Source organism: Apis dorsata, unplaced genomic scaffold (genome assembly GCF_000469605.1).
Source record: "Apis dorsata unplaced genomic scaffold, Apis dorsata 1.3 scaffold_10, whole genome shotgun sequence".
NCBI classification, from domain to species: Eukaryota; Metazoa; Arthropoda; class Insecta; order Hymenoptera; family Apidae; genus Apis; species Apis dorsata.
The window spans coordinates 506,958-523,750 of NW_006263313.1; the positions used below are offsets into that span (position 1 = coordinate 506,958).

The 16,793-nt window shown below is 25.9% G+C and overlaps 2 protein-coding genes across 12 annotated transcripts in view; one reads left to right on the top strand and one right to left on the bottom strand.

The window, feature by feature from the left end:
• The window catches only part of LOC102680830, a 57,643-nt gene extending 49,164 nt beyond the window's left edge, over window positions 1-8,479 (top strand). For 2 of the 3 annotated variants that reach the window (XM_006607689.2, XM_031509094.1), the window contains exons 2-12: window positions 1,629-2,183; window positions 3,323-3,534; window positions 3,605-3,705; window positions 3,779-3,895; window positions 3,988-4,138; window positions 4,639-4,977; window positions 5,063-5,158; window positions 5,231-5,360; window positions 5,449-5,603; window positions 5,680-5,781; window positions 5,879-8,479. In XM_006607689.2, coding sequence (XP_006607752.1) covers window positions 1,629-2,183; window positions 3,323-3,534; window positions 3,605-3,705; window positions 3,779-3,895; window positions 3,988-4,138; window positions 4,639-4,977; window positions 5,063-5,158; window positions 5,231-5,360; window positions 5,449-5,603; window positions 5,680-5,781; window positions 5,879-8,125 — 4,205 coding nt within the window. In that variant the 3' untranslated portion in view covers window positions 8,126-8,479. Of the gene's footprint in view, window positions 1-647; window positions 972-1,628; window positions 2,184-3,322; window positions 3,535-3,604; window positions 3,706-3,778; window positions 3,896-3,987; window positions 4,139-4,638; window positions 4,978-5,062; window positions 5,159-5,230; window positions 5,361-5,448; window positions 5,604-5,679; window positions 5,782-5,878 lie in introns of those variants that run through there. The other variant, XM_031509098.1, reaches the window with a different exon arrangement.
• A 2,154-nt stretch (window positions 8,480-10,633) lies between these two features.
• Window positions 10,634-16,793, bottom strand: part of LOC102679521 (mitogen-activated protein kinase kinase kinase kinase 5) — a 14,336-nt gene continuing 8,176 nt past the window's right edge. For 7 of the 9 annotated variants that reach the window (XM_006607688.2, XM_006607686.2, XM_006607687.2 and 4 more), the window contains one exon: window positions 15,548-16,772. In XM_006607688.2, coding sequence (XP_006607751.1) covers window positions 16,673-16,772 — 100 coding nt within the window. In that variant the 3' untranslated portion in view covers window positions 15,548-16,672. Of the gene's footprint in view, window positions 10,959-15,547; window positions 16,773-16,793 lie in introns of those variants that run through there. The other 2 variants (XR_004149995.1, XR_420576.2) reach the window with 2 other exon arrangements.

Here is a 16,793-nt window from a genome sequence, read left to right on the forward strand (position 1 = left end):
AGAGTTTTGAAAGAAAAAATAATATAAATGTTGGTAAAATTAATATTTTCGATCGAGTATAATTGAATAGTGTGTTTGAAAGAAGGAATTTTTTTTATGGAGATAAAAAAGAAAAAGTAGAAGAATTTTAGGGAAGGAACATTTGTGGAACGTTTGTGTGAGAGTGAATGTCTAATGTAAGAAAATTGGCCCACCGATAAATCCCACGATGCAAAAATACGGTTTGCTTTCTTTGCGCGTTCTTTATGAGCCGTGTTTGCATTTATGCTCGACACAGCTGCAAATCCTGAAAGAATAACTTCCTCTGCTCTGGGTCTTGGGCCGAGGGTATTCAGTATATTTTACTGGGTTTCATTACCATTGAAACTTTTTCGTACATAAACTGGGAACCCCCTATGGAGTCAATTGTCTTACGTGCAGAGTCAAGTTAAATTGCAATAAAAACATTCTTAGATATTTATATTGATGAAAAAAAATATCCAAAAAAAATTATCAATCACAAAATATTATGAGAAAAGAAATTCACAGATTTTGAAATTGCTAGTTACTAATTATAAAATTATTAATAAAAGACTTACCGAAAATATCATTAATTTTCAAAAAAAAAATTGAAATCCACAAATTGGTTGAAGTTGAATGATTGATGATTTGAAATCCAAGTTAAAAAAAAATCTTAGATTGTTATTTGAGAAAACTTAAAAATCCGCCACTTTCGCCGGGGGACTTTCTCTTTGGATCACCCTATAGTGTTTCAGCGCGCGCGAAATGCAAAAACCGCGCGTGTACAAGTTCATTGGACCAGTTGATTCACGTCTGCCTCGTAGGGAATTGGAAACCATCAAGGCTGCTCGTTTGTTTATACGATATTGTTATGCTTCTCTCGAAGTAAAAGCACGAGCTTTCTGTTTACCAGACACACGATATTCGCAATAAACGAAATTCCCTATTACACGTGCGAAATCAGATTGTCAGTGGGTGGAGTAAAATGCATATAATTCTCTAGCTTTCTTTCGATTTTATCTCGTATCGAGTGGAAGGATAGTTAATAAAATTGTTTTCTATCTCTGATGATTAAGTGGAGATATTACAACCAGATTTTGGTACTTTCCATTGTTGTGAAATGGTTACTAGATCTTTTGACGTAAAATATCTTTTGCAATAAATATATTATAATAATATAAAATTTTTAAGAATATTTTGAATCTAAAATTTTAGTTAAAACGTTTAGTTAAAACGAGAATAAATATAATGAAATATAAGACTGTTGAATATCATCGTGAAGATCTAATCCCTAGATATTATAGCGGTCCTAGGGATCACTAAACCGTTTTCTTATGTTCTTTATGAATTAATATCGAATTAATTAATAATAAAACCGAACATTGAAGTAATTCTGAAATAAAACTCAGTAATACCAAAAATTTTCTTCAATGCATTAATTCTTCATCATTCTTCATTAATTCAATCGATAAGAGATATCTCGTTCATCATAGATTTTGTTGGTTAATCAATTTATAAAATATTTAATATATTTATAATACACTGATTGTTATTTCACAAATTGCAAAATAACTTCGTTCCATCATCCAGCAGTCCACCTAATTTTTTTCATTAACTTTATGTTTTAGGAACAACGACGGACCTGGTGCCCCAATTGTTAGGGATGTTCGACGAGCTAGCTCGTCGAGGCAATGGCTATACCGATCACGTAGTACTTCCGTCTGCCTGCAACATACCAGCGGCATTGCAAAAGCGTTTGAGTTTGGTATCTCATAGAGGCTCTATATTCGGTCAATTCCATCCTGAATTGTCCAAATCTCAATCGGATGACGCTATGGCTGAACAGCCAACACCTCCAGAAAACACCGTGGACATTATTGTATCCGATGATGTTGTGCCTGAAAAAAAGAATGATGTGTTTCAAATATTGAAGAACAATCAGCAAGAGGATAGAAATGAGGAGAGGAGAACGGTCGAGGAGAAGCCTTATAGACGCGAAAGCAATAACCTGACGCCACTTAGGTATAACATACGATGCAGAAACTCTGGAAGACCGTTGTCTGGAAGCTCAGTTGCGTCCAGTACATCCTCCAGCGGATGCAGCAATCAGGGAAATACATGCGCTATCAATCCTTATTTGGCATCGGTTGAGTCGCTGGCAGACACTTGTGCCAGTTCGCAAGGTGAGGTTTTCAAATGGTTTGATGAAGTTATTGAGAAAATTAATGATTTTGGAAGCTTTGTTTGGAGAGATTCTAGGGAGCACTAAAGATTATGCATTAAGATTATGCAGAGATGATTTTGGTGAAGATTTATAATCAGCTTTATTTGTCGTCAGCTTTTAAAAGGATAAATAGATATATAATTGTATCAATTGATGAAGATTATTGTGTTAAACAATCAATTTCTAAATTGAGTATTAAGAGTATTTTTATCTTCATTGATAATATATTGTATCATTAAAATATTTTTGAGTATTATCGTAAATATAATTAAATATACTTTTTTTATTTATTCTTTATATTTTTCTTCCTAAAAAAAAATATTTATATTAATTTAAGAAAATCAATAAATTAATTTTTCTTTAGAATCTTGGATTTTTTTTGAACACAGTTTTTATTTTCTAAATCTTATTTTACTAAATCATTTTGAAATTTTACAATATAGACTAGTAAATGAGTAAATATTAAAATCTAAGGAACTAAGAAAATATCTTAGAAATCTGTTTGTATTAGTCGGAAGAGATTCCAAGGCCTTCGACTTTCTCCTTCGATTGTAGCATAATCAACGGCAATGATAGTAATGATAATAGCAATGGCAATAAACTTCTCTCTCCGTATTTCGTAGTCATCGTTAAGGATAACCATTGTCCTGGCATGAATTGCAAATAAATGCTTGTATTTGAAGAATTGAACAAATTATTTGATGGCATATTATATAAGAAAATGATTATTTCATCGATATTTTTTATTTGACTTTCGTTTTTATTTGATATTAATTAAAACCACCAGCTTAAAAAGATAAAATCATATTTGAAAATTTTATTTCTGTTGTAGAAGATAAATTCTTATTTAGATATTAATCTTGATGTGAACGAAAATAAATTAAGTAATTTCTTAATCAATTAAATCAATTTAATCAATTAAATTAATTTTTAGGATAGTTATTGTGCATTGTAATATTTGATTGTACATATTTGTAATTTATGCAGAATTTTTTAAAAAATTTCAAATAAATACAACAGAAATAAATAAAAATCTATAATAAAGATAAATAAATTTAAATTAATATGATCTCAATAAATAAATGATAAAATGGACAGGTTCCGGAGATAGTGGAGTAGTGACAGTATCAGAGACAAACTGTCGAATAGGAGACGATGACAGTGATCAAAGAAGAAATAGTACAGAGGAGAGTCCACTATCTCATAGGCCACGTTACTGCGATCCCCATAGAAATCCTATGGAAAGGGTACTCCTTGAGATAGTCGATACTGAAGCGATATACGTAGAACATCTACGACAAGTTATCCAGGTAAATATTGCTATAAAACATAATTAATAGAAATATAAAATCATAAAACTTAATTTATTGATTTTATTAGGGTTACCTTATATTTTGGAGAAATGATTCGGCATCGTTTATGGATCAAACACAGCTGAGTAACTTATTTAGTAATATTGAGGATATTTTTGAGTTTAACAGGTAAATTAAATATTTTACAACAAATTCTAAATACTTACATTATATTATTATCTATGTTTGATTTTATTTTCAGAGAGTTCCTGAAAGAGATAGAGGAATGTGGTCTAGATCCAGTTAGTGTGGCTAATACATTCATAAAGCACAAATCAGGATTTAAAGTGTATACAGAGTATTGTACTAATTATCCAAGGTAAAATTTAACAATAAAATTATTGGATTGAATTGCTATTTAATAAAATTTAGTTTATTCTGTCCATAGCTTAATATTACAATTTATTTTAGCACAGTTTCCGTTCTGACCGATCTAATGAGTCAAGAAAAAACTGCATGCGCATTTCAAGAAAGACAAGCTGCATTAAAACATGCATTACCTCTTGGATCATTCCTTTTGACACCTGTTCAGAGGATTCTCAAATATCACTTACTTCTGGAGGTAAATTATATCTTCAATTTTGTCTCTAGATCAGAGATTCTCAAATGGTGATACAGAAATAGACAACTGAATAATATGTAGATAATTTTTACAATGTATTTGATCAAAAAATTCATTTTCTTATTTTCAATTCAGAATAATTTCAAATAATCCAAATATATATTATATACTATTTTGGATAATTAAGTAAAAGTATAAATATTCATTTTTTTTCCAATTGCATAATAAAATTACTTTTTTAGTATATAATAATTATTTTTAATGATAACTATTAGAAAATTGTATTTTAAATATACTAAAATTAAAAAACGACACTATTATAATATAGTGTAATTATAAGTTAGTAATTATAAGTTATATTTCTATATTTTGATGATATATCATAATTTGGTAGTGGAATCGGAATTTTTGATTTTGGTAATATATATTTATAAAAAATTGAGAATCTTTGATCTGAGATGACACGAATGAATAAAAGTTCAACATTTGATTATTCACAGAACTTATCAAAAGAATATGCAGCAGACTGTGAAGTAAGAGAAAATAAGACTGAAGGTAGCAAAGCGATTGAAGCGGCTTTAGCTGCCATGACTGATATTGCAAAGCATATAAACGCAATGAAACGAAGACACGAGCACGCAGTGCGTGTTCAAGAAATTCAGTCCCTTTTGTATGGCTGGCCTGGTCCAGATTTAACTACTAGTGGAGAGTTGGTAGCGGAAGGAAGATTCAGAATGCGGGGGGCAAAAGCTCCTAGACACGTTTTCTTATTTGATCGCATGCTTCTGCTTACTAAAAAGAAAGAAGATGGGCTTCTAGTCTACAAAGCTCATATTATGGTAATATTCTATTTTTTTTATATAATATATAAAATTATTTTATTAATATTTTGTATTATATACATTTAATTTTATTATTTTACAGTGTTCAAATTTAATGCTTATTGAAAGCATACCAGGCGAATCACTTAGTTTTCACGTAATTCCTTTTAATAATCCTAGATTGCAATATACTTTACAAGTAAGATAATATTTATACATAATTATAAATTATTATCTTTTCAATTAAATATAATATATTTATTTTTATCAGGCACGAAATTTGGAACAAAAGAGAGAATGGACTTTACAAATAAAAAGGGTGATTTTAGAAAATTATAATGCAGTTATACCTTCGCATGCGAGACAATTGGTTTTACAGCTTGGCCAGACGCAACCAGAAGGTATGTTTACGTGTTAAATAATTCAATAATATCTTATAATCAATATTATTATAAAATATATAATGATAATAAAATTGTTATCATTTAGAAGAGGCTTTGGCAGATAGAGGATTGACGAAAAAGCAGTATTCTGCACCAGAGTATTTAGAAAAACGGAAACAGGAAAAAGAGAGACGAAGATCTGAAACAGGACTAAAGCAGAAATTTAAAAAAAGTGGTAGAAAATCTGAGACTACAAATGAGGTAAAAATAATTTCAAATATTTTTTTCATACATTCATTTTTTTCATTATATTTAATTTAATTTTTATTTTAAATAGGATTCTCCAGCATCGTCACGAAAAAATCAAACCGAAGATTCTAGCATCAATGATTCTAGAGAAGGATTTAAAAGTTCAGATGGACGCGGGTCAAAAGTTAAGGTATTTAAATTTGTAAAAACTTCAAAAAGAAGTTATTTTATTTTTCTTTATCAAATATAGAAATGATGACTATGAGAAATATATATATTTTGTTTAGGATCGCTTTACTGGTTGGAGAAGGAAATCAGAACCAGGCTTTCAATCTTATGTATGTCTTAATCAATCTGATGAAGAGCAAAAAGAAGATACAGGTGATACAGAATCAGCCACAGTTGAAACCGAGTGCGCGATTATCGAAAACGATAAGCATGCAAACTCTCTATCGTCCGAAACCAAAGACAATAATGAACAACAGACTCAAACAGTTAAGGAAATAGTTGGCCATATTCTGATGCAAAATCAAGAATTTCAAAAACTTCTTGAGAAACAACGAACGAACAGTATAATTAATGTCAGACAACAACGTTTTAATAAACATATTTCTGATGAATCAACTGATGCATCTACTGAAAGTGATTCAGAAAACACAAACTATATTGCACATAATTCAATTAATAATAGGATATCGCGTATTCGAACAGGCCATCGAGAACGTTTTGTTAAAACGAATAATACTTGGAACTCATTATCTTTAACTCGTGACCATCAATCTAGTCTGCAACTGCTATATGATAATCTAAATAAAACTGAAAATAATAAATCAGTGGATAGTAATTCGAAAAATAAGATTAATTTTGTACAAGAAAAGAAAGCGTTGTTTGAGAAACAAAGTATCTCGAAAGCATTTAAAAAACAAAGTATTGTAACGGAAAGTAAAATTATCAAGACTGCGCTTAGAATAAGAGACAATTCAAATTCGAGAAAGGAAGAAGCAATTATTCAACCATCTACAGCTCAAGTTCCGAAAGAGATTGAAGTTCAAATTGTAGAAAACGATAAAGATAAAACGGAAAATAATGAATATACAAATGAAGTTAATAAGGAACAATCTAAAGGTTTTGGAAACTATGATAACTTACAGCATGTGTGGGAAGTTTTACAAGAAGAAAAAGACTTGGATGGAAATGATAGTCCAACTCGTCCAGCAGTTTGGTTAACTAAATTATGTGAAGGATTACCAGTTTCACCTCAAAAATGCGGTTCTCTTCCACGTAGTTTCCAAATCCATCCTAATACCAATCAGAATGTAACAAAATCACGCTTTTTACAGAGAGATGGTAAACCTATGAGCGAGAGACCATTTACTATAGCTTCAGATAAACCAGCAGAAATTAATTTAGAAGATATGGAAAGATACGCTGCTACATGCCAACCAGAAGGAAGAATCGCTAAATTTCCAACTTCTGTTTCAACTTCTACATCAACATTCTTTTGTTCTTTGGATGATACGTTAACAGACGCTTATTCGGAGATTCATATATCTTCTACAATTACAAATATACATCCTGATCACAAAATCTATAGAGCGAACAATAGTGGAAGCACCATATTTAAAAATGTTCTTTCTAAAGCTGGAAATCGTCTTCAGGGTCTAAGAAATACTATGAGTACAGAGACTTTAGAGTGTAACGAAGAATTAGAAAGGACCAAATACTTTCGTTCTTTAAGTACAGGTAAGTTAAAGAAGAAAAGCAAGATGAAGCAATCAAGAGAATCTTCTTCAGATATAGAGGAGTTTGTGGGATGTACAGCAAAAGGAAGTTCAGATTTAAGAATTCCTTCACTGTATTATAAGCAAGGAAGTTCAAGTCTAGGTGCTCGAATTGCTCAGTCTGATTATGCAGATCCAGCTTTATTATTTTTCGAAAGCAAACGTCAGTTAATGAATAGTCAGTCTCAAGCTAAAGAAGAAAAAAAGGAAGATGAAGAAAGTATAGAAAACCGAGAAAGTGAAACGGATAGCTTTTATGAAAAATCATTCGAGACGATTGAGAACTATGTGGATGCAGACGTTGATGACGCGTTCCGGGATAGTGCAATATTTAGCGATATCGAAGAAGTTCTGGTGGCTAGGCCACTTTCAAATCAACCTTTTGAGGATTGTGCGCCATTCAAGAATAAGTTGGCACCACCTGTCCCAGCGAAAAAAAGAACAGAATCAATTACAACGATAAATCCTTCAGGAAACAATGTTGCAATAACAAAGTATAAACCTAATATAGCTCAAAAACCTGAATATTTGAAAGTGAAATCAGTTTTCTTGAAAGAACAGCAAGAATTGGACTGTAAAGTTTTGGAGAAGTCTTGTGTATCTGAAAATGGAATGTATTGTTCTAAAAATAGTTTACAAAATAATTGCGCACAGAACTGTGGCGAAGAAAAAGACGATGTATCGGCGGGACAAAGCCAAGCTGGTTGGGTAAAAAAAATAGTGGATCAGTTACAAGGTCACATTGAAACATAATTTAATGCCAATGAAAATGTACAAATCTTGTAACTGAAGCTTTGAACACGGGAATTTCACGTTTGTTAATGTTCTTAATCCTTTTGAAATTAGTAGATCCCATTGTAGATTTTAGAATTTAATTTGCATACTTAATAAAAAAAATATGCGTGATAGAAAAATATAATAATTAAAAATTTTTAGAAATATATATTCGAAAGGATTAAATAGTTATTATTCAGATTAATAATATTCGTTTGCATAATCACAAACTAGTAAAGTTTATTTTTGAGTGATCTGCAAAGTACAATCTTTGAGATTATATTGTATTAGTACAATAGAAAAAAAAAAAAGAAAGATTGAAAATAAATAAAAGCAAGATATTGTATAAAGAATAACATTAATAAAATGTTAAATATTTCAATGGAAAAAATATTATTATGTACACATTACGTTCACCGAAATGTATTACTACTATTCGTGCCTTGTATAAATTATTTCTCGCGCAAATATGAAGTTCTAGTGTTGAAGCGCACGTGTATATCGTACAACATTAAAACAGATACTGCCGAATAATTTCTTATATTTCGTAAATTAGTGATAAAAAAACAAAACATTATAACCAATTTTCAATTATCGTATGTCGTAATGTTATATATAAATTTCATATTAATAATACAGGATAATTGAAAAAAATTGTTGAAATTAAAATCTTCATATAAGAAAAAAAGAATTAATGAGTTAATAATTATTAAATATTTAAATAAAATTTATTTTTTTTTAATAAAAAAAAAATGTTTATAATGTGAATTATTATAATCAAAAATTTATCAAAAAAATGATCGCCCTGTATTGTTATAAATTTTTTCAAAAAAAAAAAAAAAAAAAAAAAAAAAAAAAAAAAGAAAAAAAGAAAAAAGGAAAAAAAAAAGAATAATAAATTTTTATATTTCAATGTCGTCAGTCAGATTTATAAATCGATATATGTATGTACATATCGACTGAATATTTCAATCGTTAATGTACTTGCATTAACTTGTTAGGATTTCAACATTATTTTATTTTTCAATAATAATTTCGTTAAAAAAATATTATCTTTTATTTATTAGTAGAACCTAACAAGTTAAATATCATATTATTACATTTCTTTTTTAAAACGGAAAAGAATCTATCGTATATTTAATAATTAGACAATAATAAAATAATATGATATAAAATGAGTTTGTGATTTATTTGTAATTACACTATTTAAAAAACTAATATCTAAATAATCAATCAACTTAATTATTATCAATTTTTGTTTTCTTTTGTTATTTTTTTTCAATAGAAATATAAAAAAATTATTAAAATTAAATTTAATTCAGAAATATAATCAAAGGTTTAGATCTTCACTAGATGTAAATGTTACTTCAGGTAGGTTTTATTACGAGAAATGTCTATTTACAAGAGACTTCGGCTAGTCATGTTTACAAATACAAGAGTAAATTATACATTATATTCATAAATTAGTTTTGCAATACTGCATGTATACAAAAAAGAAGAAAAATTAAAAAATTAATTAAAAAATGAAAAATTTAATGAACTGAAAAATAAGATCGTTCATTATACACATTATATACAACTGTAGCAACTATATAATACATTAATTGATTATTATCTTCAATTAAAAATTTTTTTTTTTCAAATCTCCATTAGTTCCTGCTGCATATATAAATATAAAGAATAAATTAAGATTTATTTTGTTTACAAAGTTTCTGCGATCGATGTTGTACAGAAATATAATAATTACATTTATATAAAACAATTCTTATACATAGTAAGAAAAAATATTTTATTATTATGATACTCTTGACATAAAAATCATTTCTTATTGTTTTTTTTTTTATTTTTTAATAACAAAATCATTATATAATAAGTACTGAAATAAATGTTATTCGATTGCTCCATAATTTAAAAAATTTCTTCTATTTTGTCTGTTTATATTTAATATAATATAATACCATTTACTAACGCGTTTTTAAATAAAATATATAAATTTCATTAATGACAATGTAGAAAAAACAAAGAAGATTACAAAACAACATTGTAAAATAAAGAAACTTTGTGTAGAAACTTTTGCTTCATTAAAATATTAAGATATCAATGTTTTCCAATCAAATTACTTTTTGAACTCCTTATAATTCAATAAATGATATAAAAAAGGATTTAAAATATGATCATAATCTTGTGCAAGTTTTCAAAAAATTTCATAAAATATTAAGATGCTAGAAAATATTTTTTATAAGGAGTATGAAAAATATTGTTGCAAATGCACAAAAACTTTAATGAATTATTTTATTTCTTTTGTTCTATACAACATCTTATCGAGAAGCTTTCTAAAGCTAGAATTTATTTATATGATAATAATACATTTTTTTTTTTAATTTCATTCGTAAGAATATTTTCATTATTGTTTCTATTCGCAACTAAAACTTTGGTTAATAACATATTATTGAGAGTATTGATAATTATAGTTTTCTTTTTCTTCTCTCTTATGAAATAGCACAAACTAACGAAATCTCGATATCGTTGTTTACGCTAATTCTTATATTTCTTTGAACTTATATTTTTTCTTCGAAGGACATTTTTTATTAAATATATATATTTATATTTATATATACCTCTCTTTTTCGCGCATTTCCTTTTCTTTGTCTCATTTTTTCTAAGTCGTATCGTCATTTTTACAATACGAATTTGCCTCTTAAAATATTCCAATTTTGGTTTACATATTTACATATATTTTTTAATGAAAAACATAATACATAGCTGAACAGAAAACCAAATCAACTTTTATAACTTGATGATAGAACAGCACCTGTGAAAATTCACAATTTATGAATCCTGAGAGTAATTCTATATTAACTGTATTTTTATTAAATCAGAACTACTTAATTTTGAAAGAAATAAAATAAAAAAATAATAAAAATGATGAAAAAAGTTAAATCAAAAAAATTCTTTAGGAATTCTTAATTAAGAAAAAATATAATAAATAAAATAAGTACTACAATTTCATCAGTATCACTCTCGGGATACCATAATATTATTGTTATTAAAAAAATAAGAAAAATAAAATTATATAGAATATAAGATCTAAAAGTATTACAAAATATAAAACAAAAATATTTACTTTTTATATTTCTGTAAATATAACACTGTAATACTTTCAGATAATTTTATATTCTTTATTTATTAATAGAGGCAAAGTCATTAATCTGGTCAATATGGACAGGTACATGTTATCGTACTATTTGTCCTACTGCTATAGAATAGAGCTATATTATGTGTGAATTAAACAAAAATATTGTTGGTTACATAAAAAATATTAATACCTATACAAAATATAAATTTTTTTTATGAAACCAACAATTTTAATTTTATATGTACATAGCATACATATACAGGAAGATTCAATAAAAATTAAATATCTTCAGCTATGCAGTACATTCAACAAAACACTCTTGAAAAATCTATTTAAAATTTTATGGTCATAAGTAGAATATGGATATGTAAAATTTGCATGTAATATATTTCTGAGTTTTTCTGTTTTTGTTCTCCTAAATTTATATTTTCTAATAGTTGGTCTGTCATTGAGTATTTATATAATTATTATTTTTTTTTCTCTTATTTTTTTCCATTGTTCAGAAGTTAGCATAAACATTCTTGCACTTTTCCAGTATATGCATTTTGCACTTTTATGTCATGAATGAAATTATTGTCTTCATAATAATAGAAAAATTTGCCAGGTAACGTTGCAGTATCATTATTTACGACTTATCGAAATAAACATTCAATTTTTGTTATTGTAAATTTTTACACTTTCGACAAAAATTATTAAAAAGACATATGTGTATAAAACATTAAAAATGTTTTCATACATAACATTCAAATACATCTATTTTGAATGCATCGAAAGTATATAGAATTTTTATCTTTCATTAGTTCTCTAGTAATCTATATCACACCATTGTACATTTACCCGAAACTTATCTTTAAAAAATTTGAAAATATTGATTATATGTATACAGAAAACAAAATATACTGTACAATTAAAATTTAAACAATTTTTTAAAATAATTTTTTACAAAAAATATTCATTTTGTAAATGCTTGTATAGTATATGAGATGTTAATATTTTTCTGTGATACTTTGAACAATCATTTTAGAGAATAATACAAATATAAAAATTAACATACAAATGTCGATTAAGGCTTTATTTATTAATTTATTAAATTATAAATAATTTAAGTTCACATTAGATGAAGTGAGGCGAAACTAAAAAGTATAATGAGGGTGTAATGAAACAATTCACATTTCTATCTTCTTTACATAAACTTTAATTATTTATAATTTAATCAATAAGTCTTAATCAACATTTTTGTATACCAAATTTGCATTTGCTTTAATCTCTAGAATTTATTCATTTAAAAATTTTAGAAATCTTCTAAAGGTATCCCATGAATACATTAACATCCTATATACTATATGTAAAAGATTTAATATTCTATATCTAATATTTCTATATTTATGTATTGAATAACAAAAATGAAAAGTAAATTAATAACTTGAGTGATACAATAAACGAAATTGAATATATTAAATAATTAGTAAAATTAAAATTGATAAATAATACAAAACAATTTCTTTCAAATGCCCACATTGCGAGCACTCAATATCTTCTAATGGTATATGCTTAACATAGCAATACAAGGAAGACATTGCTTTACATACCATTCCTGTACAAGAACTATCAATTCATATAAACAACATCTTATTAGACTTCTCTAATTATGTTGTTATATAATTTGATTAAACATTTCACATTTGATTGCTCAAGCACTGATTGTAATTGCATACTAAATTGCTGACAGAAACGAGTAAATATACTGATATATGGATCTGCTTAATCTTATTCCCTGAAGAAACATCTCTCTTGTCTTTAAAAAGCTATATCTGTATATATTCTCTTAAAAAACTTACTAGTATTACTTTAAGAATGCTTAAGAATGCTTAAGATGCTCTTAATGCTTTAAAAATCGTTATTAATTCAGCAAATGTATTTAATTAATGCATTTAATAATAGGACTTAAACTAATTAATTATCACTTTGTACGTGTTCGCTCGCATGCACGTAAGCTTTACAATAAACAAATAAATTCTAGTTCACTTTTTGGAATGAAACATTGAACAAATATATAGAAATTGATATCTAAAAGTAATACACAAGACAAGAGTGATATTTAAAATGATAAAGTGAACTATCTTGGACATATTGTGAACACATTATCATGTCTATTTTTTATCATTTAAAATATTCAGCATAAAATATTTTTTAATTAAGCATAATTTTACTTTATCTTCATGATAATAAATCATTAATGTTAAGTCTTTAATTTTGCTTTAACATAAGTGGTACACATTTAGTAGTAACCATGTAATATAATATATGTGTAATATAATATTTTATTTTGTATTAAAATAAAATGTAATGTTTCTTTGTTTGTTAAAAAATGTTTAAATTAAAAATCTGATGATTGCTAAAAAGAAACATTTTATAAATAAAATAATTAAACTTATAATAAAAAAAATAAATTGTAATAAAAGTTTAATTACACCACTTATGCTATTAGCAATAGACAAAATATTTATATAATTATTTACCACAAACAATAAGCAGTCAGATATTATTTACTATAATGTTACTATTATAGCAAATTTTTCATAGCATAATACTTTCTTTAGTAATCCTACCTATTTACATAGCAAATCTTCATATAAAATACCAAAATATTTCAACATTTCCAAGATAATTTTACTCTCTCAATCCTTCTTATTTCAATTTACATTTCATACTTGCCACTGCAAATCAATAACTTTGGTTTGCAAACTATAGACATATCAATAATGGATGGAAAAGTGCCAGATATTCGTAAATTTACTAAATAATAATATCTAAAGCGCACTGAATTCATATTTGAATTCAAATATTTTTAACATATTTAATTTTACTTGATATTCAATTATTAATTACTATAAGTTATATTTCATTATCATACTTGGCCAAATTATATTAAATTTAATTAATATTACTGTGTGATAATAATATTAAAATATGAATCTATCTATTCTAATAGAATTTAAACTATATAAAAAAGTATTTATAATTTATTTTCTTTAATACTTTAATTTTATTACTTTTTTAATTTAATTACTTAAATTTTGAATAATAATTACTAAAACTTTCATTTTGAAACATTATCTATTATTTCTATTAATTCTCTGTAAATTTTATTTATTTTAATATTAATAACTGACATTTTTTTATAAGTTTCATTTTAATAAGAACTATATTTTAAAATAATATTTAAAGAAATCTATTATTTCCTATTATTTTCAACTTGCAATTTTTAAGTTAATTTTTTTTTTATTTAGTTTAGCTTAGTTTTATTCTTTTTCGTTAATATTTAACATGCAATATTTAAAAAATTTTTAAAATAATTAAATTTTAAAAGAATAATATTTTATTATAACAATTTAAACTAAAAATTTTTCTTTCATTTAAATTCTAATATATCTTTTATTTTATATTATAGCATGCAAAGATGTAAATTTTTACATTTTCATAAAAGATATATTTAAATTGGTCGTTTTATTTTATGTTATTCCAAAAAAGTTTGAAATAACTATTGTTAACACAATGTAAATAAAAGAAATACTATTCTATAAATAAATAATAATAATAAATTTCTAAAATTTTTAGGCACAATTGTTAATTAAAGATACGGACGTTATTCTCTATAATGATGCAAAAAAATTATAATAGTATATCACATAGTATCAATTGATACTAACATTAATTGTTATTAATGATATCAATTAATTAATCATAAAATATTATATTGTTTATTTTAGATTAAATAAAAAATCTCAAATTTTAAACGAAAATTAATTTAAAAAAGCAAAAATACTTAGCGTAATATTTGCGTTCCATAAGCTCTATTTCATCCAGCACTCTTCCTCCTGAATACAGTTCACATTAAAAAGTCTTTCACAAATGAGAAATATCACATTTCTCCAGTCTTGATACCCATCACACAAAATGCACTTAATGTCATTATCTTGAAGAAGTAAGTTGCTAATATATTTCATTGAAATTTAAATATATACTATATATAGACATATTGTGCTCCTAAAATTTGAATTCATGTACAATATGAAGAAATTGTTTTGGATATTTATAATATATATCCATCAAAGCCACATATTTTTAAGAAAAAATTATGGAGAGGAATTTTTACCTTAATTGCTTTTTTAAACTTCCAATTAATATTATCAATATTAGACTTGCTAGTTAATATTATAAACATAAAGCATTCCATGGTGCATATAGTTAAAAATTTATGAATCTACTAAAAATGATTGTTTTGTATGAATTAATAGCTAAAATTTTTGATACATATTTTATAAAATAAATAATTTATGATTGCCATCATAAACTACTTTACAAATTTATACTGTGTATTTATAGTACAATCATCCAAAATTAGAGACACTGATGAACGCAATGTCTTATTAAAGTAACTTTGATGTAAAAGCCCAATGCCTACCAAAATAAAACATATACAAAAGAACAGGATATACATTATATTGAGTATACATATTTTAATTTTACATTTCTTTTCTTTTCGTTTTTTATTCATACAAGAAAAATATATTGGAAATGCCATTTGATAGATATATTTTTGATAATTAATTTGTATTTAAATCGTTGTCTTCGTTTCAAATATATTAATCTACTTAAACTATCTTTGGCCAATATTTTCTATAACTTGTATAAAGTTTAGACAAAAAGCTTATGTTAATACAATTAATTTATTTCCCATATTGTAAAGATCTTTTATATTATCTAAAAATTATTCTAAAAATATAAGTATCCATATATCTATAAGTAAATATTGTTATATATGAATAGTTCTCTAGTTGTTTAAAACCCGTAAATGTAAAAAGTTGAATTAAAAAATGGAAAAAATTGTTAAAAATCAAATTTTAAATTTACTGATTACTAGACATTTACTATCATAAAGAATGTCAAGAAAATATTAATTTTATAATAATATAGATATTTTTTGAGAAAATTAGTATAAGTTTTATTTTGTCAGGCATTTAGGCGAATTCACATATTACTTTAAATATATCATGCTTCTTCTTAATCTGTTCCATCATGATCTTCATTTTCAGACTTCGAAGATCATTAATTCTATATCTTCATTAAAAAGTTTTTTCTCGGCAAATAACCAGTCTATGCAGCAATAACTATATAGAGAACAGTGACAAATGACGTATGTATATATATATATATATGTTGATATTATATGTTGGTTTCATCCATATGCTCTTTAAAACAGGTTAATAGCAATTCTCTTACCAACATCGACCACTGCCTCTCAGTCATATTTTACTTTATATGCAGTCATTGGAATCACAAATCACTCGTGACACATTATGTCTGCACATTTACAGTTGGAAGATATCTTAATAACTGGCTTCGTGTCCAGCAAGTATATATAAATCCGCGCCTTCGGATTCAGTCAGTGTGCCTGATTGAACTAAGTGGCTCTCCAGCATCACAACTCTATTAAAAAAAAAAAAAAAA